The 27,708-nt window shown below is 45.5% G+C and overlaps 1 protein-coding gene across 2 annotated transcripts in view; it reads right to left on the bottom strand.

Moving 5' to 3' along the window:
- Positions 1–5,481: 5,481 nt before the first annotated feature.
- The window catches only part of SLC23A2 (solute carrier family 23 member 2), a 163,382-nt gene continuing 141,155 nt past the window's right edge, over positions 5,482–27,708 (bottom strand). For both annotated transcript variants that reach the window (XM_073559495.1, XM_073559496.1), the window contains exons 15-16: positions 24,251–24,346; positions 5,482–12,674 (exon numbers count right to left, since the gene is read on the bottom strand). In XM_073559495.1, the coding sequence (XP_073415596.1) occupies positions 12,442–12,674; positions 24,251–24,346 (329 nt within the window). In that variant the 3' untranslated portion in view covers positions 5,482–12,441. The remainder of the gene's footprint in view (positions 12,675–24,250; positions 24,347–27,708) is intronic.

Genomic DNA, 27,708 nt, shown 5'->3' with positions numbered 1-27,708 from the left:
GCGCCAATACTGAACATGTAAATCGGGAATTACCTTTAAGGCACAGTTCAGAGCTCAGAAGAGAATTGCCACATTATATTGCAGATTTTATTGTTATGGTTTGCTGGTGACATGACCCACTGGGAGAGCCCCTGAGGTGCCAGAACAGCAGAACCCCCCATAAGTGACCCCAATTTACAAACTAAATCTCTCAATAAATTAATCTAAGGTTGATTATTATGTTGACACCACAGGTGTGTCACAGAATTTTACACCATTGGGAAGTGACTAAAAAATGACATTTTTACCACAAATTTAGTTTTAGCACCAGATTTTATATTCCTACACAGGGAGCTTAGTAAAATTTTGTCCCACAATTTCTACTGAATGTAGAAATACCCCATATGTGGCTGTACAGTACTGCTTAGCCATACGGCGAGACTCTGGAGGGTCATCATTGCACCATTTGCCTCCTGGAGTGTAGATTTTCCAGAATAGTTTTCAGACTCCATACACAGAGCTCCTAAGTGCCAGAAGCGCATAATCCCCCCCTCAAATGACCCAATTGTGTAAATTATATCCCTGGCAAAGATGTAGATGCTAAATGTGGTTTAGGTACACTGTTGGGCTCAGAAGGGAGAAGTGCATTTAGATTTGGGAGTGCAAAATTCACTGGATTTTGTTTGGGGGGGGTGGGGTGTGAGGAAACATAGTGTTTAGCATTACCAGTAACATGGAAGCCCCCCTATATTTCCATTAACAGATGACAGACCTGAGTGGGAGCTTTTATTGTGGACTGATTTGAAGCTTTTGTTGGGAACATTTTACATTATTTTTGTATCGCATTTATCCTGCGCTCTACGCTGTGCACTTACATCGGGGTTTCCATCTAAATCTCCAAATCACATTCAGATGAAACCCCCAAAGGGATCAATTCACTATAATGAGGCAGCAGTTACTTTGGTCTCCGTCTGGCCTCTGTTCAGTGGTGTCCTTTTTTCAGAAGTGCACAAAACTGTGTCCGACTGCGCTTTTATGGACGCCTAAAAAGGACACCGCCCAGACCATAGGCCAGACAGCATTCAGTGTCTCCATTTGCCTCATTATAGGGAACCTTCCACTGGGGGTACCATCTGAATCACGTATTTCAGAGATTTACATTGAAATCCTGGTGTAAGAGCTCAGAGTAAAGTGCAGGGCAAGCATGAGCTGAGCCTCACTGCGATGTTTGTGAGACAGAATGAACAAAATCAGGAGTAGGTGAATAATTGGATTAATTGGTTCTTCGTGCGGTATAAGTGATTAGATGACTTTATTCTTCGGGTTGGTGCGATTACAGCGATACCAGATTTAAAACGGGTTTTTTATGTTTGGTTGCTGTCACACTTTAAAAGATGCTTTCCCCCCCCCTTTTTTTGTAAAAACTAGTTTTGGCATCACATTTTGAGAGCTAAAATTTTTCCATATTATGGCCCACAAAGTCATGTGAGGGCTTTTTTTTTGCGGGACGAGGTGTCATTTTTATTGGTACCATTTTCAGGCACATGACATTTTTTTGATCGATTTAAATTTTTGGGAGGCAGAATGAACAAAAATCAGCAATTCAGGAATTTGTTTTATTATTCCATTTTGCATGTGGTAAAATTGATTAGGCAGCATCATTCTTCAGGTCAGTACGATGACCGCGATACCACATTTATTTTTTAAGGTTTTGGCGCTTTTACACAAATTTTATAGAAAAATATTTTTGCATCTTTATGTTCTGATACCTATAACTTTATTTTTCCACAGAACGAGCTGTATGGCGGTTTGTTTTTTTGTGGGACAAGATGACGTTTTCAGCTATACCATTTGCATTTATACTTGTCCCACATTTTTTTTTTACATGCTACACAGTAAAGAGAACAAATTCTAATTTGGTGCAATTGTGCTTCAGGTTATCAAATTAACATTTTCATGATAAACATAAGTACTTAGAATAGGTAAATAAATAAAAAACTGGATACAACGCTGTAGAAAAATTACTATTACTAGCTTATTAAAGGAAAGGTGCAAGTACAATTTTGCAGTACCAGACCCCAGAGGACAATAAAGCAAATACAATAAAACATTCACAATCCTTATCTATGAACTGTTCCAATATTTATGGCCACAACTGTTCCAGACCCCAATCAGAGGACAATAAATCATTCACACTCCTTATCTATGAACTGTACCAATATTTACAGCCACAACTGTTTATCACTCTCCCATGATAGCTCTGCTTCATGTCAGTTGTCTTATCTATTGCATTATTTCTCTGCTCTGTTGTGAATGTGACTCTTCAGATTTTGCATTAAGGTACTGTCACACTTAGCGATGCACCAGCGATCCCGACCAGCGATATGACGCGGTCAGGATCGCTGGTGCATCACTAAGTGGTTGCTAGTGAGCTGCCACACAGGCAGATCTCACCAGTGACATCGCTGGGGACGGGGGTCGCTGCTTACCTGTCACACTAGGCGATCCTGACATCCTCCCGCCCGGCTCCACGCTCGTCTCTCCACAGGCAGCTGACAACGAGAAACAGTCCTGGACGTTCTCGCGCGATCAGCGATCACCAGCGGGGGAGCGGGTCGGAGGTATCAGACATAGCGATATCGCTTGCAATATCGCTATAACGTCACAAGTTATAGCGATATTGCTATCGCTATGTGTGACAGTACCTTTAGTCTTGCCTGATGAAGAGTCCTGAGTAGTCTCGAAAGCTTGCAATTTATTACCACCTTTTCAGTTAGCCATTAAAAGATATCAACCACTGAGGACTCTCAATTCTGAATATTTCTCTATCTACTGGCTAACACGGTAAAAAGATATATATCTATCCTGTATCAAAATAGGTGATCAGCACCAATTTAATTTAAAGGATTTGTGCCAAACATTTAAGTTATCCTGGTTGGATCTCCCCAACCCCACTCCCTCTCACCACTCAAGAACAGGACTCAGAACACCATTTGAATGGAGTACCCTCTACTCCATTCACTCTCCAAAGAACTGAAAGAAAAATCACAGTATAGTCCCCGGCTATCTCCTACGGTCCCATAGAGAATGTTTGCACATTCCCAACCACCATTCTAGAAAAGACAGGGTCCTTCAAGGCCCTGTTCTGGAGATGACTGGGTGTCCTCATTATGGGTGAATTCAAAGCCCTGATCTGGAGATCAGTAGGTGTCCCCCATGACAGTTCTATTCAGAGTTCTGAGCTGAGAAACGGTAGACCCGTCCTGGAGTCATCCATGCGGAGTTCTGTTCAGGGGGATAGGAGACTGTCCCCAGGAAAGGTCTATTCAAAGCCCTGTGTTGGAGATTGGTGGGTGCCCCAGGGAAAGTCTATTCAGAGTCCTGTGCTGGAGATCGGTGGGCGTCCCCTGGAAAAGTCTGTTCAGGGGCCTATGCTGGAGATTAGTGGGTACCCCCCAGGAAATGTCTATGCAGAGGCCTGTGCTGGACATCAGTATGTGTCCCAGGAAAGGTTTATTCAGAGCCCTGTGCTGAGAGTAGTGGTTGTCCCCAGGAAAGGTCTATGCAGAGGCCTGTGCTGGAGGTCGGTGGGTGTAGGAAAGGTCTATGCAGAGGCCTGTGCTGGACATTGATGGGTGACCCCAGGAAAGGTTTATGCAGAGGCCTGTGCTGGAGGACAGAGGGTGTCCCCAGGAAAGGTCTATGCAGAGGCCCGTGCTGGACATCGATGGGTGTCCCCAGGAAAGGTTTATGCAGAGGCCTGTGCTGGAGGTCAGAGGGAGTCCCCAGGAAAGGTCTATGCAAAGGCCTGTGCTCGAGGTCAGTGGGTGTCCCTAGGAAAGGTCTATGCAGAGGCCTGTATTGGAGGTCAGTGGGTGTCCCAGGAAAGGTCTATGCAGAGGCCTGTGCTGGACATCGATGGGTGTCCCCAGGAAAGGTTTATGCAGAGGCCTGTGCTGGAGGTCAGAGGGAGTCCCCAGGAAAGGTCTATGCAAAGGCCTGTGCTCGAGGTCAGTGGGTGTCCCTAGGAAAGGTCTATGCAGAGGCCTGTATTGGAGGTCAGTGGGTGTCCCAGGAAAGGTCTATGCAGAGGCCTGTGCTGGAGGTCGGTGGGTGTCCCCAGGAAAGGTCTATGCAGAGGCCTGTGCTGGAGGTCAGTGGGTGTCCCCAGGAAAGGTCTATGCAGAGGCCTGTGCTGGAGGTCGGTGGGTGTCCCCAGGAAAGGTCTATGCAGAGGCCTGTGCTGGACGTCGATGGGTGTCCCCAGGAAAGGCCTATGCAGAGGCCTGTGCTGGACATTGATGGGTGACCCCAGGAAAGGTCTATGCAGAGGCCTGTGCTGGACATCGATGGGTGACCCCAGGAAAGGTCTATGCAGAGGCCTGTGCTGGAGGTCAGTGGGTGTCCCCAGGAAAGGTCTATGCAGAGGCCTGTGCTGGAGGTCGGTGGGTGTCCCCAGGAAAGGTCTATGCAGAGGCCTGTGCTGGACGTCGATGGGTGTCCCCAGGAAAGGCCTATGCAGAGGCCTGTGCTGGACATTGATGGGTGACCCCAGGAAAGGTCTATGCAGAGGCCTGTGCTGGACATTGATGGGTGACCCCAGGAAAGGTCTATGCAGAGGCCTGTGCTGGACATCGATGGGTGTCCCCAGGAAAGGTCTATGCAGAGGCCTGTGCTGGAGGTCAGTGGGTGTCCCCAGGAAAGGTCTATGCAGAGGCCTGTGCTGGAGGTCGGTGGGTGTCCCCAGGAAAGGTCTATGCAGAGGCCTGTGCTGGACGTCGATGGGTGTCCCCAGGAAAGGCCTATGCAGAGGCCTGTGCTGGACATTGATGGGTGACCCCAGGAAAGGTCTATGCAGAGGCCTGTGCTGGACATCGATGGGTGACCCCAGGAAAGGTCTATGCAGAGGCCTGTGCTGGAGGTCAGTGGGTGTCCCCAGGAAAGGTCTTTGCAGAGGCCTGTGCTGGAGGTCGGTGGGTGTCCCCAGGAAAGGTCTATGCAGAGGCCTGTGCTGGACGTCGATGGGTGTCCCCAGGAAAGGCCTATGCAGAGGCCTGTGCTGGACATTGATGGGTGACCCCAGGAAAGGTTTATGCAGAGGCCTGTGCTGGACATCGATGGGTGACCCCAGGAAAGGTCTATGCAGAGGTCTGTGCTGGAGGTCGGTGGGTGTCCCCAGGAAAGGTCTATGCAGAGGCCTGTGTTGGAGGTCGGTGGGTGTCCCCAGGAAAGGTCTATGCAGAGGACACAGTGGGACACCCAGCAATCAGGAAGTTATCCCATATTGAATGGCTAGAGTAACTTCAAAACTTGGCAAACACTTTAAGGTGAATGCAAGACAAAATATGTCAGGAGAGCAGACTGGTCCTCTCTAAATTTTCTGCTTCATAACAAATTACATTTGCATATTAACATTTCTAAAACTGAAGTAAATACCATGTAATACCCTGTCCCTAGAAATGGTATAATGGTACGGGAGGGAGATAAGAAAAAAAATGACCAGCAGGTATATCAATGTTTATTTATATTTAACAAGCTTTAAAAATACAGAATAAAATAGCTTTTTTTCTACTATTATTCACAACATCTGGTCCAATATTACATATTTATCTTAAATATATTTCAACAATAAATGAAAGCCATGTTAGAAAAAAAACACTAAATATGAAATAATTTCTCTAAAAAATTGTAACAAATTACATCTTGGGAGGAAAAAAAACAAAAACGTATGTTACATAACCAAAAAACATCCAGCAAATGACTCGATAACTCATGGAAGAAATGCAAAGGAATTCTTCCCAGTAAGATTTATTACGCACAAATTACCTTCAATTAGTGAACAAAAAAGAAAAAAAAGTTTTAAAATAAAGTTAAGAAAAAAAAAAAATAAAAAATAATTTAAATGTTTATATTTTCTTAGTTTCAACTTGACACATCAGCAAAAAACATCCATTAGTGCATGTACTAGGTCAGTTACACATTTTACAACTTTTGTCCATTGCGAGATATTTAGGAATGTATGAAATGTCTATCATGGCACAATCTTTTCGGTTTATTCAGTCCCCAGCTCAAGGTGCCAGCAACAATATGAATGAAGGGTCGGGTGCCTCAGATTTCCTGCATCAGGCAGCCCAAATAATTATCAGGACCTAGCAGGGCAAGAACATGGAGAGAAAAAAAAAAAGCCTAAAACAAAAAGACAAAAAAAATCCTGTGTGCACACAAGCCCTAGACTTGACTACCGGATGCAGAGGTGCTACAATTAGTCTCTTGCTCTTCAGGACCACGTATGTGCATGGATAAGTCCACTGATTTCAATAGCCTCTGTGTAATACTTTATTTCCCCTGCGGGGGCGCTGTAGGGAACATAAACCCCAGCTCCTGTGCACCCCTTGTGATCCACTTACTCAGGGGATCCTCCTAACAAAACTCAAATATTTTCCCAAAGTAAATTACCTTTTAAATGGACTGTGTTTGAAAACAAAAAATTTGGTGTAATGTCTACACGAGAGCTCTTTCTACCTCTAAGTATTGGCTTAAAAAGGACTGAGATCACATGAACCAGCCATAACATTTGTGCTAGAAATTTACAGGGGTTGTGGAATCTTCTATCTCCTGGATCAGTCGCTGATAGGTGGCCAATAACCTAGGCAAATAGTAGTGATGAGCATGCTCTGGTGCTAACTGGTGTCTTCAGCGTGCTTGAACACTATGTTCCAGTCCCCGCAGTTGCAGGTCTCAGCTGTTTGACAGCCGCAACACTTACAGGGATCGCCTGTTTGTTAGTCAATCCCTGCTTGTGTTGCGAGACATGCAGCCGCGGGGACTCGGACATTATATTCGAACACGCTGAAGTCACTGGGTAGCACCAGAGCATGCTCAGATAACTTATCCCAGCATGACGTTCTGGAGAATGGAGATTTTTACTGTAATGTCAACTAAAAAGTTTTTAGGAGCACTTCGCAATTCTACCCATTTACAAACATAAGACAACCCCTATAAATCCGTACACAGGTATATAAAAAAAAACAAAACACCAGATACAAGCATTAACACTGCAGAATCAGCGACCACAAAAGTCTCTAAAGGGGTTGTACAAGGTTACAATCAGCAGCGTACACTTCCATGGGTCGTGTCTGGTATTGAAGCTCAGCTCCATTGAAGGAAATGGGGCAAGGATGCAGAACCACTGCAAACTTGTGCGTTTGTGGTCTTTTTTTTTTTTTATTAAGGATTCCGCAGTTTGTTTTTTTTAGTTTAACCCTTCACAACCCAATTACAACATCTACAACTTTGCCTAACAACTGGAAGGGTTAATCAAAATAATGTAAGGGCTTTAATACAGATTTGTCAGCAGTTGTCCTTTCTACATAAAGGGGACATATATACAGTAATGTGTAAACTCTTCAAACATAGTAAACTGGGATGTGTACAATTAGTGGGGAGCCGGAATACTGATACTATACTCGGTACTTTTATATAATACTGCACTTTCTTTTCCGTATAGAAAACGTTAGGCTTGCGCGCTGAAACAGGAGGACACACCGGCTGTAAAGTGTATTGAGCCATGAAATGAATGGAGGATGCCGCTCAGACCCAGTTTGTGCGTATGAACATTAGAATCTCGAAGGTCGGGCAGGATCCGATTTCACAAGAAGCGGGCCAGTGAATGAAATTCAATCCTAGCTTTTAGAGTATTCAGGGCTGATTAGCGAGGGTGGGCAACGGCATTGTTCGACACGATATTCTGCAATAAGCAGACGATCTCCTAAGCAGGAGCGACCATAAACGGATCTGGAGTTAGAAAGCCACCGATGCATCGCAACCGAAAACGTGAATCCGGAAGAGAACCGAATAAGGTACCGCAGGAGTACGACACTCCGAGATTAGCGATGAGCAAACTGGTGCCAACAGTGCCTATCACATGCTCGAATAATATGTTCAAGGCCCCGCGGCTGCATGTCTCGCGGCTGGTACGCTGTCCAACAGCCACGGGGACTCAAATATTTTTCAAGCACGCCGAAGGCACTTAGAAAACACCCGAGGTGACATCTTATGCCAGCATGTTCGCTCATCACTGGCTGCGATCTGTCATATGTAAGAGGCAGAGGATGGTAACGTAGCGATGGAGAAATCTGTTCCAGAAAGCTATGCCGCCTATGGTAATTTGTGGCTATGTTCACACGTGGCCTTTTTGCTGTTTTTTTTTTTCTAAGCTGCTTTTTACAATACCAGCAAAAGCTGAGATTTCTAAAATCTCATGCACAAGCTGGTTTATTTTTTTTTTTTTTGAAAATTGCTTCTTTTTTTGTTCCATTTTTGAAGCTTTTTTTCCACCCATAGAAAGCAATGAGAATTTGCAAAAACCCTTTTTTTTTAAATGCAGGTACACAAAGATGTGAAACCCATTTGTGATTTTCTCAAATATAAAACAATATTTAAGTACTTGAAATATAATGTAATTGGCCACTTTTTTTTGTTTTAAAGTAATCTTTTTGTTTCTCCCCACTCCCAAGAATAATTTGATTAAATTAGTGATAATTAAAATCAGTGATATGTGGTGAAGTAAACGACGTCCGACCAATTCTACTTCTCCCGCTGTTTTTAGGTTTGTAATTGCACATTTTTCCCGTACACTCAACGTTCGGTCACGGCTGCGCGTCACACAGCTTTTTTTGTTCAGAACAGTTTTTCGAGTATTAAATTAGTGATGTGTGTGAAAAATAAAATAATGCCCTAGTAAACATAAAAAAAATCCTTCCCCCACATCACTTGATCAAATTGTTTTTCACTTCCATCACTGCATTGGTGGCCTATAATACCTTGTATTGTCATGCTTGTAAGGTGGAAGTTAAAGTGGACTTTGGGATCCCGAAAAGCACCACAAAATATGACGAAGAAAATGCAGCAAGAAAAGCAGCAAAAGAAGAAAAAAAAAAAAAGCAACAAAACTTGCATTTTGACTGAAGATTTTTTTCCTGCTAAGAGATCAGGTTTTCGGCTGCAGAAAAAAATACAACGTGTGAACATAGCCTTAGGCGGCTTTCCAAACAGATTAGACAGGGGTTACACAAACTATGGTCGCATGATAAAAAAAAAAAATCAAAGTATGACGCTACTACATCGCAGCATAATACAAGTCACTGAGGTCGCATTGCCACCCGCACACTATCGCAACCAGCAAGTTGCAAAAAATAAAGAAAAATCAGATCTATTGTGACTCGCTGCAGCTTGCGATGTGACCACTCATTTGCAAAGAAATCTTTGGCAATGGTCCTTGTTGCCCTTAGCAACCAATCATGGCTCATTCGTGCTGTTGCTATGGACAACAGATTACTTTCATAAAAGGGGTGTTCCCATCGCCAAGATCCCATTCCAACATGTAAAAGGTGTAATAATAATAACATTAGTAAATACCTACAATTAGAAATGTAGTATAGTTCTACTGATAACTTATGTCGCTTACCCCATGTGCAGGGCATTGCAGTAGCTTAGGTATCCATGGTTACAACCACTAGCAGCTGTCCATGACTGGTCGTAACCATGGATACCTAAGCTACTGCAATGCCCTGCACATGGGGTAAGTGACATAGAAATGTAGTATAGTTCTCCTGATAATATTTGTAAATACCTACAATTAAGTTATTACAACTACTACATATTGGGATTGGAGCTTGGAGATGGGAATACCCTTTAAGTTCTAATAAATGTGCCTCAAGGTGTGTCTGTTCATCGTGAGCATCCCTGGTGTCCTAGGATGCCGCGTGGTAACTAAATGATCCGCAAATATACTGATATACCGGGATCCTTCTCAAACCAGACTCTGAGAAAGTGTCCCAATTGCCCACAGAAATTAAATTCCACCAAACAATTAAAACCTGCATCTTGATTTGTAGCTACAAGCAACAAGGCGGCTTTATCGAGACGATATTGATACACGATGCCCATTCTGTAAGAAACCATAAATTATTGTACGTCCGTCCACTGGTCGGACCGGAGAGAGCATGTCAATTGTAAATCCGAAATCAATTACCTTTTAAAGTGTACCTGCCACTTGTCCAGCCAGAGCGCCGGACCGGTAATACCGAGGACAATGAATGGGGTGATATCAGTGGTCCTAAGGCCTCTTCACAATTTGCTTTGGCTACGGATTAATGCATTAAGCTGGTGTCTGGGTATAATTGCATTACAAAAAAGGATGGCACTTGTAGCTAATGCCACATTTATAAAGCCTTCAAGACCCATGCAGCTTTTCAAGATTTAAGCTCCAAAAAGTGGAAGCAAACTAATGGCAAGTACAAGGCGCACACCGTATTACCGGCAGGAACGATCCTTGCTAGATTCCTCCTATGTTCACATGGAGAATTTTGACAAGTTTTTTTTTTTTTTTTAAAGCAGATTATGAAAAGTTGTGACTTTTTACTTTTAAATCCCAAAGACGTTTTGAAAGATACCAAACTAGGAGCTGAAATCAAAAAGGACGCAAAAACGCTTCAGGGAAAAAAAAGGAAGAAAATTAGAAAAACTTCTTTATAAACCCTCTCCTAAAATGTTTTATGTTTGAAAAAAAAAAGTGTTTTTGAACAATTCAAAAGTCTTCATGTGAACATAGTCTCAGGGTAAATGGTATAACCTGACACTGCAAATTTTTAATAATTCACTTCTGTTGTGCCTTTTTTCCTGTCTGATGGGAATTTTTTTTAAATCTTGGGTTGGAAAAAAATTTTAGTAGTCAGTGTGAGAAAACAAAAATCAAGGTTTTTTCTCTCCTACAGTCAGTGTAAAAAAACATTTCCAATAAATTTTAGAAAAAAGTTTAATTTTGGTCAGTGTAAAAAAAATGATTTTAAGTAATCCGTATAAGTTTTTGTAAGATAAAAAAAAGATTATACACACTATAATCTGCAGGTATTTTTTGTAGTCAGCGCTTAAAAAAAATTTAGCACCAACAAGAATACATGCTGAATAGTGTGTATATTTTTAATTTTATAAAAACTAACTTTTATAGTGATTACTTAAAATTTTTATATATTATAGTCAGTGTAAAACAGTTTTTCCACATTATAAATTTTACACTGACTGCAGAATATTAAAATACTTTCTTCCCATTTTCGTTTAATGTATTTAAAAGATTTATTTTTTTGTTTTACGCTGACTGTAGGAAAAAGTTAGAAACACTGATTTTTATTTTCTCTTAAAATGAGAAAAATTTTTTCCTTGAAAGATTTTCAAAAAGCTTCCTTCGTAGCCTCCCCGAAGGGCAGCAGATTTAAAATCATGATTTAGGATCTATTTTTTTTTTTTATTATTTTCTCTTTTTCCTGCAGTTTGGGACTTTTTTTTTTTTTAAGCTTCAGACAACCCTTTTAAATACGGGTAAAAAAATGCAACTATAAAAAGTGCAAAGTGAACGTATAAAAATTTTTTTTTTGTAATGCAGCACTCCACCACTCAGGGTGAATAAAGCCGTTATTCTTCAGTGATATCACTTGTTCCTCATATATTGTTAAATAGGAATATTTAGCCAATATGGCCACTTCTATTACATGTCAGTAACATGTACACTTTAAGAATACTATCCCATGCGGATGGGACTGAACGTAGTTACGCAGTTTAAAGTAGAATTTCACTGGATATCTTAATAGTTGCACAGATATGCGTTATGGATTCCAAAGGGTTTTACAAATTGGAAACTGAAAACCCGAAAAATCCACGACATATCATTGAAATATCATTAAGGCAAATGGAATCCAATAAATAGAATTTAAAAAAAAAAAAAGGAAATAAATATTACAAGAGTTTTGCTGCACTGGTAAACCAGATCAATGATATGAAAGGTAAGATGGCTGTGCAAACGACAACATAAATAAAGGTACATATACTTCAGAGGTCATCTCCAGCTACATGGCTGATGGTCAGAAGTGAGCATCACCTAGTGGCTATACTGGCCTCTACAGAAAAAAATTAAACCCAGTCCCCTCTACGCAGCTTTAGTCTCTTGGTGGAACAATGGGGTAAAGGGAAGGACAATTCTCATATTAAACATTGCACTTCAGGGGGTTTTTTTTTTTTGAGGAGACTGGTGGAAAAGAAAGCTATTTAAATATTTCAGAGCTGAGACCGAGGGGCAGCATGCAGGTGGTGCCTACAGCTGGCATGGTACCAGTTTACGCCGGCCATGCACCGAGGAAGGGCGAGTTGGCAAAGGTCAGGCAGGACATATTGCTTTTAAAGATTAACAAGAGTAAAAAAAAAAAAAAAAAGGGGGCAAAAATGCAGGAAGAGAGGCACAAGGTCAAGGCGGTCAGAGGGTTTGGCCCACCGTACGCACTCATGTCTCAGCCCTGGAATTTTTCTATGTAAGTATACGGAGTAGAACACACAACTGGTTCAAAACTCGGGGAATCTGGCAACGAGTTTGCAGAGACATTACTGTAGGACAAAACGATCTGAAGGCCGGGGTTATACGGTGGGCTCTGATTCCTCCTCCCCACGCCGACTCTTCCGGCTCTTCTTAGCGGTCTTCCACTGGTATCCTGCAAACGTGGGACTGATCGGAAGGTAGCTGAAGCACTTGTACTTCCGGAGAAAGTTCATAATGAACGGTAGGTCGTAGGAATCCATGCCTTCAGCAGCAGACGCTCCTTTGCCTACTCCACGCTTCCATTTCCGGATCCCCCTTTCTTCAGCCGTGCCTGGAAGGACAATGATCTGTAGTTATATGGAGAGCTACTCATATTAAAGACCCTTTAATCTTTGTAACATCAACTCTGTAGCCCCTGCCCTTAGGGGAATGCACAGCATGGCATGATGCCTGAGCTAAACTGGACATGTAAGGATCTGTTAACCCCTTCATGACCCAGCCTATTTTGACCTTCATGACCTGACCATTTTTTGCAAATCTGACCAGTGTCCCTTTATGAGGTAATAACTCTGGAACGCTCCAACGGATCCTAGTGATTCTGAGATTGTTTTTTCGTGACATATTGGGCTTCATGCTAGTGGTAAATTTAGGTCGATAATCTTTGCGTTTGTGAAAAAATCAGAAATTTGGCGAAAATTTTGCAATTTTCAAATTTTTATTCTGTTAAACCAGAGAATTATGTGACACAAAATAGTTACTAAATAACATTTCCAACATGTCTACTTTACATCAGCACAATTTTGGAAACAAATTTTTTTTGTTAGGAAGTTGACCAGCAATTTCTCATTTTTACAACAAAATTTACAAAACCATTTTTTTTTTTTTATGGACCACCTCACATTTGAAGTCACTTTGAGGGGTCTACATGGCAGAAAACACCCAAAAGTGACACCATTCTAAAAACTGCACCCCTCAAGCTACTCAAAACTACATTCAAGAAGATTAAAAAACCTTCAGGTGCGTCACAGGAACTAAAGCAACGTGGAAGGAATGGACATTTTAATTTTTCCAACAAAAATTTTCTTTTAGCATCAATTTTTTCATTTCACATGGGCAACAGGATAAAACGGATCATAAAATTTGTTGGGGAATTTCTCCTGAGTACACCGATACCTCATATGTGGTCATAAACCACTGTTTGGGCGCACGGCAAGGTCCGGATGGGAAGGAGCGCCATTTGACTTTTTGAATGGAAAATTAGCTCCAATCGTTATCGGACACCATGTTGCGTTTGGAGAGCCCCTGTGTGCCTAAACAGTGAAAACCCCCTACAAGTGACACCATTTTCGAAACTAGACCCCTTAAGGAACTTATCTAGATGTGTAGTGAGCACTTTGAACCCCCAAGTGCTTCACAAAAGTTTATAACGCAGAGCAGTGAAAGTACATATTTTTTTTTCCTCAAAAATGATTTTTTAGCCCACTATTTTTTATTTTGACATGGCTAACAGGAGAAATTGGACCACAAAAGTAGTCCAGTTGGTCCTTAGTACGCTGGAACCCCATATGTGGGGGGGGAAACCATTGTTTGGGCGCACGGCAGGGCTCAGAACAGAAGGAGCGCCATTTGACTTTTTGAAATGAAAATTACCTCTAATCGTTAGCGGACACCATGTCATGTTTGGAGAGCCCCTGTGTGACTAAACTTTGGAGCTCCCCACAAATGACCCCATTTTGGAAACTAGACCCCCTAAGGAACTATCTAGATGCATAGTGAGCACTTTGAACCCCCAGGTGCTTCACAAAAGTTTATAGCGCAGAGCCGTGAGAATAAAAAAAATTTTTCCTCTCAAAAAATTTTTTAGTCAGCAATTTTTTATTTTCACAAGGGTAACAGGAGAAATTGGACCCCAAAAGTTGTTGTACAGTTTGTCCTGAGTACGCTGGTACCCCATATGTTGGGGGAAACCACTGTTCAGGCACATGTCGGGGCTCGGAAAGGAAGTAGTGACATTTTGAAATGCTGACTGATGGAATGGTCTGCGGGCGTCATGTTACATTTGCAGAGCCCCTGATGTGCCTAAACTGTAGAAACCCCCCACAAGTGACCCCATTTTGGAAACTAGACCCCCCCCCCAAGGAACTTATCTAGATATATGGTGAACACTTTGAACCCCCAAGTGCTTCACAGAAGTTTATAACGCAGAGACGTGAAAATAAAAAATTTTTTCCACAAAAATAATTTTTTAGCCCCCAATTTTTTATTTTTCCAAGGGTAACATGAGAAATGAAACCCCAAAAGTTGTTGTGCAATTTTTCCTGAGTACGCTGATACCCCATATGTTGGGGTAAACCACTGTTTGGGCACATGTCGGGGCTTGGAAGGGAGGGAGCACCGTTTGACTTTTTGAACGCAAAATTGGCTGGAATCAATGGTGGCACCATGTCGCGTTTGGAGACCCCCTGATGTGCCTAAACAGTGGAAACCCCTCAATTTTAACTCCAACCCTAACCCCAACACACCCCTAACCACAACCCAAACACATCCCTAACCATAACCCTAACCCCAACACACTCCTAACCCTAATCCCAACCCTAACCACAAGCCTAACCCTAATCCCATCACCCCTAACCCTAATTCCATCCCTAACCCTAAATTCTAACCCTAACTTCTAACCCTAACCCTAAATTCTAACCCTAACCCTAAATTCTAACCCTAACAGAAAAATAAAAATATTTTCTTTATTTTATTATTTGTGCCCATCTATGGGGGTGATAAGGGGGGAGGGGGGGGGTTATTCACTTTTTATTTTATTTTGATCACTGTGAGAGTTTATCACAGTGATCAAAATGAATGAATGGAATCTGCAGCCGGCAGATTCGAGCAGGCACACTGCGCATGTGCCCATTTTCCAAGATGGCGGCGCCCACGATCCGGGACCGCTGGAGCGGCACTCTGAAGGTATCGGGGGGGGTGGGAGGGTAGGTGATCGGAAGCTGGGGGGGGAGCGGAGGGAAGGCGGGGGGAGCAGATGATAACAGCGGCAGCAGATCGCCGCTGTCATTCAGTGGCGGAGGGCAGATCGGCCCCGTTAGCCGGTGTGGGGGGGTCAGATCGGTGTCTCCAGCCATGTCCGATGCTACTGCAGCATCGGCCATGGCTGGTTTGTAATATGATGAAATATTACTATCGCTCTGATTGGCTGTTTCATTTTCAACAGCCAAACAGAGCGATCGTAGCCAAGTGGGGGCAAAGCCACCACCCCCCCTGTGGTGAAGTACAAAGCCCCCTGTATCGGCGGGTCGGGTGACCTTTCAGTGACCCCGGTCACCCGGCCCGTAGGGGGCTTTAAAGTCATGACACAGCAAATGCGTCATGGGTCGGATTGGCACCGACTTTCATGACGCATACGCTGTGTCACAGGTCGGGAAGGGGGATGTCCCATAACATACATCAACCTATCCACCAAATAGGTCAGAAATGTATAACTGCTGAGGGTACAAATGCCGGCACCCATGTAATCCCAAGAGCAGCAGTCCAAAATACTCTATGTTAATTAAGTGGTAGCGGAAAGTGAGACCTCTGCTCTATTCGCAATCTATAGGTGTGGTGGTCACTACAGCTCCATTCAAACAGTGGACTTTGGGACCCAAATTGGAATTAGTGGGTGTCTCCTCAGCCGAAGAGGTTTTAGCCCCTTCTCAACCTTGGGGGTTTCCCTTTTTTTACGTTTTCGTTTTTTGCTTTCCTTCTTTCCAGAGTCATAACTTTTTCAATTTTTCCCATCAATATGGCCATGTGAGGGCTTGTTTTTTGTGGGAGAAGTTGTACTGTTGAAAAATAGCATTGACTTTACCATAGAGTACCGGAAAACGAAAAAAAAGTGCAGGGACACGACCTATGGCATAGATATATATGCGTGTATAAGCTGAGATTTTCAGCCCATTTTGTTGGGCTGAAAGTGTCCCCCCCCTCCCTCCCTGCTTATATACGAGTCATATACCGGGGGGGGGGGGGGGGGGTCGGTGGGTCGGTGGTGCTAGAGATCATACTCACCCTCTGCAGCCCCCCTGCTTGCTCCATGTTCTCGGCGCTACTGTGCTCTTCCTGCTTCAGCGGTCACGTGGTACCGCTCATTAAAGGATTATCTTATTAAACTCATGAATATGCTCATATCTATGACCTTAATGAGCAGTACCACGTGACCGCTGAAGCAGGAAGAGCAAAGCAGCGCCGAGAACATGGAACAAGCAGGGGCTGCCCTGCAGAAACGAGCACCAGGAATGGGTGAGTATAAACGGGGGGGCCATATTCACCTGTCCCCGTTCCAGAGCCGCCAACGCTGCAGATGAGCAGCAGGAGGTGAGTATATTATTTATTTTGTGTGTGTAATGGAGGCAGCAGCAGCAACATGATGGGGCCACTCACTGTGCAGCATTACCTGGGGCCACACACTGTGCAGCATTACCTGGGGCCACACACTGTGCAGCATTACCTGGGGCCACACACTGTGCAGCATTACCTGGGGCCACACACTGTGCAGCATTACCTGGGGCCACACACTGTGCAGCATTACCTGGGGCCACACACTGTGCAGCATTACCTGGGGCCACACACTGTGCACCCTAGGCTTATACGCGAGTCAGTAAGTTTTCCCAGTAATTTTTGACAAAATTAGGGGGGTTTATACGCGAGTATATACAGTAAGTCATAGGTCGTGAAGGGGTTACATTTACCATCTATTCTTTGAATAGGTAAAAATGCTGATTTTGAGACAAGCCTTTAATTAAAGGGAATGTATCAGGAACATAAACCTGGCTCATATATACCATTTGTGAAATTAACAAGGGTGAGAAATAATTTATACAAGAACTAGATCTCCCAAAAATAGCCCTTGTAACTAAAGTGTCCAGCAGTAGTTGTAAGTTTACGAAGTCCAGCTTGCTCACTAAAACAAACAACCTCTTCTGACTCCTTAGGTTTTCCCCCTTGCAAAATAGTAACACTTATACTCGCCTCCGATGTCGTTCCAGCGGTTTGGGCACTGGCTCTCATCGTTATGTCACGCTATCCCTCCGGACAAGCAGAGCTGGCTTTACCCTCTCCTCCTTTTGACGTATCAATTACACCCAGAGGAAAAGAGAAAGCAGCAGCTCTGACATGCTATGGATACACCAAGGTTACTTACCGGTAGCCGTTTTTTCCGGAGCCCATGACGGCACACATGAGAGAGGATCCGCCCAGTCAGGACAGGAACCCTACTGAAGATAAAAGGGCGGTACCTCTCCCACTGATCTTTCCTCCACTGACTAGTTACTGATATATATTGTAATATGGCTCTTCTTACATCTAATGTATGGAACTTTTGCTCCCCAGGGTTTCTAGGATTGTTACAGAACGATGGCAAGGAGATCTCCCGAGTCCTGTGAAACTTTTGGACTACCTTGGGGAGATAGGCCGGGTCTGGTCTTAGAACCACTCGGTCCTCCAATATCTGTGTATATGGAGAACATATAGACAGAGCTTGAAGGTCGCTGACTCTTCGGGCTGATGTTAAGGCTACCAGTAAGACAGTTTTAAGTGTAAGTAGCTTTGGTGACAGCTCTAGTAGTGGTTCAAAGGGGTCTTTGGTTAAAGCCTCTAAGACTAGGTTGAGGTCCCATGGTGGTATCTTTGGGATAATGACCGGCCTTGACCTGCCACAGGACTTTATGAATCGGGACACCCACCTATTGGCTGCTAAGTTGCAGTTATATAGGGCCCCCAAAGCTGAGACTTGAACTTTGAGTGTATTAGTGGCTAACCCCAGTTGTAGCCCCGACTGTAAGAACTCTAGGATAGGTCCCACTGGCGCTACATCCCCCAAGGGTTCTCCCAGGAAGTCTAGGAACTTTTTCCACGTTCTACCGTAGATTTGGGATGTTATAGGTTTCCTACTTTTCAACAGGGTGGAGACTAACCCTGGAGAGAATCCCTGGCGACTCAGTAGCGCCCTCTCAAATTCCAGGCTGCTAGATGGAAGCCCTTCGCCTGAGAGTGGACCACTGGTCCCTGGGAAAGCAGGTCTGGAATCTCCGGTAGTATCCATGGATCTGTCAGTGACATGAGCCTCAGAAGGGAGAACCAAGGCCTTCTCGGCCAGAATGGAGCTATAAGAATTATTCTCGCTCGATCCTCCCTGATTTTCCTGACCACTACTGGGATCATTGTTATTGGGGGAAATGCATAGGCCAGGATGAACTTCCAGGGTATTTGTAGGGCATCTACTGCGAAGGGGTTTTCCCTGGGGTTTAGTGAGCAGAACTTCCTGACCTTCCGGTTCCGTGCGGTAGCGAACAGGTCTATTTCTGGTTTGCCCCAGGCCTGAACTATTTGTTGGAAGACTTGGGGGTTTAGGGACCATTCCCCTTGTCTTAGATGCCTGCGACTCAGGAAGTCTGCTTCTATATTTTCTGCCCCTTTTATGTGCAGTGCTGTGATGGATAACAGATGTTGTTCTGCTAGCTGGAAGAGTAGATCTGATATTTGCATGAGGCCCCGAGATCTCGTTCCCCCCTGATGATTGATGTAGGCTACTACTGCCTGATTGTCCGTCATGACCCGGGTGTGGCGGCCCCGAAGTAAGGGAAGGAAATGTTTCACGGCTTTTTCCACTGCCCATAGTTCTTTTACATTTGAACTCTGATCGTTTTCTAGTGCGGACCAGGTCCCCTGTATTGTGTGGGATCTCAGGTGTGCTCCCCATCCTGTGGCACTCGCGTCTGTCGTAATGATGTCCTCGACTGGTTTTTGCCACGGGACACCGGCTGTTAGATTCTTCTCTACAGTCCACCAGAGCAGGGAATCTCTTACAGCCACTGAGACACATAGTTTGCCTTCTAAATGCCTTTTTAATTGTTTCTGTGCTGACAGAACCTCCCACTGTAGTTGCCTTAAGTGGTACTGCGCCCATGTTACTGCGGGTATGCATGATGTCAGTGAGCCTAAAAGGGACATTGCGTTCCTCAGTGTCATATTTGGCCTTTGAATTGCCGTGCGAGCTAGGCCTCTTATCTTGGTCACTTTGCCCTCTGGTAGGAGGCAGCGTTGTTGCTCGGAATCCAATATCAACCCTAGGAAGGATTGCTCTTTTACTGGGGTTATCCTTGACTTGGGGATGTTTACTATCCATCCTAGTCGTACTAGAGTTGCTATCACTTCCTTCACTTGATGTGTGCAATGGGCCTCCGATCTCCCTATTAACAGAAAGTCGTCTAAGTATGGGACGATCACTATGTCCCTGGATCGCAGAAAAGACATTACTTCGGCCATCACTTTGGTGAATACTCTGGGGGCTGTAGACAGGCCAAACGGAAGGGCTGCGTATTGGTAGTGTCTCACCTGCCCCTGGACATAGAGCGCTACTCTCAAATATCTCTGATACTCCCGATGGATTGGGATGTGATAGTAGGCATCTTTTAAGTCTATCACTGCCATGAGGCAATGCTGGAACAGAATCTTTGTGGCCGTGTTGATTGACTCCATTTTGAAGGAGCAATTGTCTATCCACTGATTGAGTCTCCTCAGGTTGACAATGGTTCTCCAAGAGCCGTCTGGTTTTTGTATTAAGAAGAGGGGGGAGTAGAACCCCCTTCCTTCTTGCACTGGGACTTCCAGTAGGACTTGTTTTTTCACTAGTCCCAAGACTTCCGTCTCCAGGGCCAGCTGTTGCTCTTGGGCTTTCCTTCTGGGTGTTATTATGAAGGTATGCCTGGGCGGACGGATGAATTTTATTTTTAAACCGTCCCTGATTATATTTAGGACCCATGTACTGGGGGAGATATTTGCCCAGGCGGAAAGGAAGAGAGAAAGCCTTCCCCCTACCTCCGGCCCAATGTCATTGGGGAGATTTTTTGGAGGAAGTGGAGGGCCCTTTAAACATATAGCCCGATCCTCTTTTTTCTTTAAAGTCCCTGCTTTTTCTATCTCCCGGGGGACGACCACTGTTAAATCTCCTTCTCCGAAAGGGCTGCTTCTTAGGTTCTCCCGGAAATCGGGGAAAGCTTTTCTTCCTATCCCCCGCATGTTCCAAAATCTCTTCTAGTTTTTTCCCGAAGAGGAATTGGCCATCACATGGAATGGAACACAACTTAAGCTTAGAGGGTAACTCTCCGGGACACCCTTTAAGCCACAGGGCTCGTCTTGCTGCATTTGACAGGCTTGCTGCTCTAGCTGTCAATCTTGCGGAGTCTGCAGAGGAATCTGCCAGGAAAGCCGCTGCTCCGTGCACCAGTGTCAGATTAGCTAGAATTTCGTCTCTAGGAACTCTATCCTTGATCTGGTCCTCTATTTGTTGCAGCCAGACCATGAGGGCACGAGCGGTACAGGTACCGGCTATTGCTGGCTTCAATCCCCCTGCTGAAGCTTCCCAGATGTGCTTCAGAAACCCATCTGCTTTCTTATCAAGCGGGTCTTTCAACACGCCAGAATCTTCTAATGGTAGGGATACCTTTTTTGAGGATCTGGCTACAGCCCCATCAATTTTTGGGACTTTTTCCCAGGTTTCTGAGTCCTTCTGGTCAAAAGGGTACCTCCTCTTTGATGTGGAAGGTAAGCCCCCTGACCGCTCCATCTTTTTCCATTACCTGTCAATTAGTGCTTTTATTTTATCATTTACAGGGAAGGTACGTTTCCGCTTTTCCTCCAGTCCTCCAAGCATTACATCCTCTATTGACTTGGGAGCTTTTTCCTCTTTAAGGCCCATTGTAGCTCTAATGGCTTTCACCAGCTTTTCCACGTCCTCCGTTGGGAAACATGGACGGCCACCTATATCGCTGTCCGAAGAGGATTCTGAGGACTGAATAGAGGAAGAGGAGGTGGAGGGGGACAAAGATCTATCCCGCCCCTTCTGCCTTGGCGAGGCTTCTGAACCGGAGCTCCTTCTACGGTTTCTTTTCTTTTTAAGGGCTGCCTTTAGGGAACCTTTCACCTCCTGATGTATTAACTCCTTCAGACTAGTCACCAAATCAGGGGTCTCCTCCTGTATAGTCCTGTTTATACAGTCAGCGCAGAGATCTTTCTGCCACTGATCTGCCAGTGGGTTTTTACATAGGGCGCATTCTCTATTTTTGGTTTTGCTGCTGGCCTTTCTCGCCCCCTAGTGATCAGACAGAGAAAATGGAACCCCGTTACCATAAGGGTGACATTCACGTAGATCACTCACCACCGCTGTCAACCAGGGGTACCGATCTCGGAGGCTCCTCAGATGCACTCGTGACGTTTCTCCTGGACGTCCCAGAGTCACGCCGGTTGCGCTTATGACTGCCGCTCCCACCACTTGAGCGACTGCTCCTGGTATGCTTGCGGCTCGGCCTGGCATCTGGCGAGAGGTCTTGCTGCTGACGCTGCTGCTGACGATGCTCGTCTTGCCCCACTTCCATCCTGAAGCCTTGGGCATGAGTGCGTCTTCTGTGGTCATCCCCCTTTTGTAAGGGGGATCCACTGCACTCTCCGCCTCCTCCGGTTACCCCCACAGCCCCTCCCCCCCCCTGCCATGCTGCCGGGATCACTCTCCAACGGTCGGCGTTGATTACCATGGGCGCCGCCATCTTGGATAGCTGGCGCCGCCTCCCGACGTCACGCGGGCACCCCCCTTTCCCAGCGTGCCCTGCGCGTGACGTCAGAGGAGCGCGACCCGGAAGCGGCCGCTCCCTCAACGCTCCTGCGCTGTTCCAGAATAGGGAACTCCTATGGACCGGCAGAGGGGGAGAGGGCGGCGCGGCAGCCACGGCAGTGCCCCAGGACCCCAGCCGTGCTGCTCCTGCTGAGCCCCGGAGGACCCGCGGACGGCGCTTCCTCAATCCCGACGCCCAGCACTCAGGAGCCCAGCCTGATCATCTACGCCGGCACGGGAGAGGGGCAGGTAAGTGTGACCTGCTGTCTTCAGTTCACACGGGTCCCTGTCAGGACAGGAAACCCAACTGAAGCGAGGGAGAGGTACCGCCCTTTTATCTTCAGTAGGGTTCCTGTCCTGACTGGGCGGATCCTCTCTCATGTGTGCCGTCATGGGAGACGGGAAAATATGTGGTTTGTCCAAAGACAGGGAGGCCAGAGCCGATTGGCCGCAGGGATCACATGATAATGTTAGGTGATCCCTGGGAGAGTCAGTGCCAACACCGCCAGATGAGAGTATTAGGCTAGGCTCACGCGTAGCTTTTTTTGCGTTTTCGCAGCGATTTTAAACGCGCAATTTTGCCGCGAAAACGCAAAAAACAGCATCCCATGCAATCCTATGCGATTCCGCAATGCTGTGCTAATGCTGCGGATTTTCCCACGGCGGTATCACATCGCGGTAAAATACGCAGCATGCGCATTAATTTTGCGGAAATTTTGCGGAAACGCGGCGATCCCGCACACACAGGAATGCATTGTTCTGCTTACTTTCCGCATGTGGCTGTGCCCACCTTGCGAAAAGTAAGCAGAACATTTGCGGATGGTACCCACGGTCCGGAGGAGAGGAGATTCTCCTCCAGGCTGTGGGTACCATATCCCTGTAAAAAAAAGAATTAAAATAAAAAATATTGTTATTCTCACCTTCCGACGGCCGGCGATCTTCTTCCCGCCTCGTTCCACGCTCCCGGCATCTTCCGGTCCCAGTAATCCTTTGCGCGAATGACCGTGATGACGTCGCGGTCTCGGTCATTTGCGATGACGTCACGGGAGCGCGATGTCTCGGTCATTCGCGCAAAGGACCGGAAGATACCAGGAGCGTGGAGAGAGGCGGGAAGAAGATCGCCGGCCGTCGGAAGGTGAGAATAATATTTTTTTTTTACATTTTATCTTTTACTACTGACACTGCATAGGCAGCCTCAATAGTAAAAAGCTGGTCACACTTGTCAAACACTATGTTTGACGAGTGTGACCAATCTGTCAATCAGTTCTCCAAGCGATGCTACAGATCGCTTGCAAAATGCTAGCATTCTGCAAGCTAATTACGCTTGGAAATTGCTAGTTTTTCTGCGGGAAAATCACGGGAATTTAAAATGCAATTTTCCTGCGGAATGGAATTCCGGAATTCTCGCGGTAACTTCCGCGGTAATTCCGCTACGTGTGAACCCAGCCTTAGTGTTATTATTTCACAAGGGAGAAACATGGGGATTGAGAAGAGCAGGTCCAAGTATTGGACAACCCCTTTAATGATTGTAAGCTCGCTATGCTTTAGGACTCAGATGTCAGTGATATTCCTCTGACAAACACACACAAAAAAAAACCCGATTGTCAGTGTTTCAGATCAGATTTTCATCATTGTTTGGTCCTTACAATCAGAATGTCACCACTTTTTCCTTTTAAAAAAAAAAAAACGGAGGTCTCTCAAGCATCTATCAGTCAGTGAAAATGGACCACACACGAACGACATGTAATTTTTTACATGGAACCATATACTTGGCGTTGGAGAGTTTAATCCGTTATGCAACTCAAAATAGGATGTCTCCATGATTTTGTGAAGACCACTTGGTTCACAAAAATACACTGACATGTGAACAGCTCCGTAGAATAGACTAAGTATGAGTTCTATACATGAAAAACGTAGGTAGACCCCCGCATGACAAAAGCTGCCGTCTGAAGGAGCCGTTACATCATCCTCTTGCCAAAGTAAATCTAATTAAGTATCAAACAGGTGAACACAACTCGAGGTCCCCAATATATGTGAGAAGAGGGACAGGTAAAGGCACATCAAATATTAATCAGGACTTGAGGGTCCCTCCGCAGATGCTTAGCCAGGCAGTTGTGGCCTACTTGGGTTTCAGGCAGTGTCCAAAAAAAAGAAAGGATGGTCACAGAAGTGGTCAGAAGCAGAAATTAGCCAAAAGCCATTTCCGCTCCATGGAGGATGAGCTTTACCACCAGTTCTATCAGAAAACCACTCACCAGGAATAGTGTTATCCAGGATGAACGCCACACAGCCTCCCACAAACATGGCTGTGGTAAGCAGCACATTTAATACTTGATCAATCTCTGCAATACCTGAAAAAGGGAAAGGGATATGTCAAAGATGCAATCAGGTGCTTAGGGAGGATCCTATCCCATAATCAAATGGAGAAAACCTGGCACTCAGATGTATTCTGGAAGCAAATTTATTGGGTGCAAACAATCCAACATGTAGATGTTCTGGTCAATCATTGACCTTCATCAGTAGCGCGGAATGCAGTGAAGAGGAGCAGAGAAACACGGGTATTACATACCTGGTAATGTGTTTTTTCACGAGACATGGCGGCACCACGAGAGAGAGGATCCGCCCAATGAGGACAGGAAACCTTCAAGATAAAAGGGGCGGCTCCTCTCTCCGCATCAGTTGTTTTGCAGAGCACGAGAGGAACTCCGCAGGTTAGTGTACATATAAATAATACATCCTTTACACTACTAAATTTCCGACACCCAAGGGAGCGTATAATGCACCCAACTAATGATGTGATAAATAGGGAGAGAATATAAGGGTGCCGTCATGTCTCATGAAAAAACACTTTACCAGGTATGTAATACCCGTGTTTTTCCATTCTACATGACGGCACCACGAGAGAGTTACAGAGATTTGTATTCTCTTTAGTGAGGAATCACTGCTTGTAAAGGTACTGTCACACTTAGCGATCCCGACAACGATATGACGCGGTCAGGATCGCTGGTGCATCGCTAAGTGGTCGCTAGTGAGCTGCCACACAGGCAGATCTCACCAGCGACATAGCAGCGGTCGGTGGTCGCTACTTACCTGTCAGACGAGGCGATGAAGACGTCCTCCCGCCCGCGTCCACGTGTCGCTCGTCGGCGCCACAGGAAGCTGACGACGAGAAACCGTCCAGGACGTTCTCGCGCGATCAGCGATAACCAGCAGGGGAGCCGGTCGGAGGTAAGTATCACACATAGCGATATCGCTAGCAATATCGCTGCTACGTCACAAAAACCGGTGACGTTATAGCGATATTGCTAGCGATATCGCTTAGTTTGACAGGCCCTTAACACTCTTCTCCCAAATGTGAGATCAGAGGTAGCAGATAGATGTAATCTATAATGTTTGAAAATGGTAGATGGAGAGGACCAAGTGGCCACCTTACAGATTTGGTCGATGGAGGCAGCAGCTCTCACCGCCCAGGACGTTGCCATGCCCCTCGTGGAGTGGGCTTTTAGGCCCTCTGGAACTGCCCTGCCTGCACTACTATACGGTAGCATGATGGTCTCTCTCACCCATCTAGCTATAGTCTGTTTAGAGGCTCTAAGGCCCTTTCTTGCCCCCTGGTATGAGACAAATAAGGCCCTCTGATTTCTCCAGGGTCTTGTCACCTCTAAATACTGCAGGATACATCTCCTAACGTCTAGGCAATGAAGCCTCTCCTCCTTCCGGTTACTAGGGTTAGGACAAAAGGATGGCAAGACTATCTCCTGAGCTCTGTGGAATTTTGATACTACCTTAGGAAGGTATGCAGGGTCTAATTTTTACACAACTCTATCATCCATGACCAGAGTGTAGGGAGGGTCTGCGTGTAAGTAACCAACCCTACGGGCCGATGTGAGTGCCACCAATAAGGCTGTTTTTAGTGTTAGAACTTTGTCTGATGTTGTGTTTAGTGGTTCAAACGGACTTTGTTAGAGCCGATAGGACTAAATTTAGATCCCAGGGAGGAGGAGTAGGGGACGGGACAGAGTCAGCTCTAGTACAGGCCCGGATAAACCGGGCCACCCACCTATCATTTGATCATTTGCTAGGTCACAGATGAATAAGGCTGCCAGGGCTGAGACGTGTACTTTGAAGGTACTGACATCTAACCCCAACTCTAAGCGTTTCTGCAGAAATTCCAGTATGGCTACTATCAGGACTTCCCCTTCCCGTATTGGGCCCGAGGTAGATAAAAATTTTTCCCATATTCTACCATAATTTTTTGTAGTCACTGGTTTTCTGCTACTGAGTAAGGTGAATGTTAACCCCGCTGAGAATCCCTTCTTTTCTAGTAGTGACCTTTCAAATTCCAGGCTGTCAAATGCAGCCCGGACTTCTGAGGGTGATTGAAGGGACCCTGTGTTAGGAGGTCGTGGTCCTCCAGGAGCACCCATGGGTCCGTCACAGACATCACTCTCAGCCAGTAGAACCATGGTCTTTTTGGCCAAAAGGGAGCTATCACAATCACTCAGGCTTTGTCCTCCCTGATCTTCTGCAGAACTGCTGGAATGAGGCATATTGGAGGGAAGGCGTACAGGAGACCTGATGTCCACTCTATCCTGAAGGCGTCCACTGCCAATGGCCTGTCTGCTGGACTTAGGGAGCAGAATTTTTGAACCTTCCTGTTGGCTTTTGAGGCAAAAGAGATCTATGTTGTGTTTCCCCCACATATGCACAATCCGTTGAAAAATGGACTCTTTTAGGCACCATTCTCCCTGCCTCAAGTGGTTCCTGCTCAGAAAGTCTGCCTTCAGGTTGTCCACTCCTCGGATATGCAGGGCCCATAATGAGAGGAACTGGTGTTCTGCCAGAGTCCGGATTCTTTTTGCTATTTGCATCAAGGACTGAGAACGGGTGCCCCCCTGATGGTTCAACACACATGCGACCGCCGTTCGGTTGTCTGATAGGACTCTCACATGGTGTTCTCTTAGATGTGTCAACAATCCTTTTAGTGCCCTTTCGATTGCTATCAGTTACCAATCGTTTGAGGATAGATTTCTTTCCTCCTGGGCCCAGGGATCCTGGAGCCATAGTGTGTCTAGGTGGGCTCCCCACCCCCAAGGACTGGCATCCGTTGTGACTACCTTGGAGGCTGTGTATGTCCGGTGTACTCCTCGGAGAGGACTCTATCTGTAACCACCACCTGAGTGACTGGAGTACAGGGTCCGGAAGGGTGAGCTTCTGCTCTGTCCCTGAAGCCTCAGGTCGTTTTGTAGCACACACCACTGAATTTCTCTTGTGTGGAACTGGGCCCATTTTACTGCTGGTATGCAGGAGGTTAGGGATCCCAACACTTACATGGCCCTTCTCAGAGTTATTTCTTTTTTTTTTTTAATGTTGTGACGATTAGATTTTTGATCTTTTCTTCTTTCTCCTCTGGAAGGCGACACTCCTGCACCACCGAGTCCATTGTTAAGCCTAAGAAATTCTGGATCTTTGCAGGTTCCAGTTTGGATTAGGATTTTTTTAGGTTCAGCTGCCATCCCAGCGTCTGTAGTGTCTCCATCACGATTTTGACTTGTTCTTGACAGTGAGAGAAATTTCTTCCCACTACCAAGAAAGCGTCCAGATATGGTATTACCAGAGTGTCTTTTCCCCTGAGATGTGCTGTGACCTCTGCAATTATTTTCGTGAAGACTCGGGGGGCTATTGCTACGCCAAAGGGCAGAGCCCTGTATTG

This window comes from Dendrobates tinctorius, unplaced genomic scaffold (genome assembly GCF_039654945.1).
Source record: "Dendrobates tinctorius isolate UK_male_01 unplaced genomic scaffold, ASM3965494v1 ptg000272l, whole genome shotgun sequence".
NCBI classification, from domain to species: Eukaryota; Metazoa; Chordata; class Amphibia; order Anura; family Dendrobatidae; genus Dendrobates; species Dendrobates tinctorius.
Note: the sequence above shows the minus strand (reverse complement) of the source record. Positions and strands in the feature narration are given on the sequence as shown.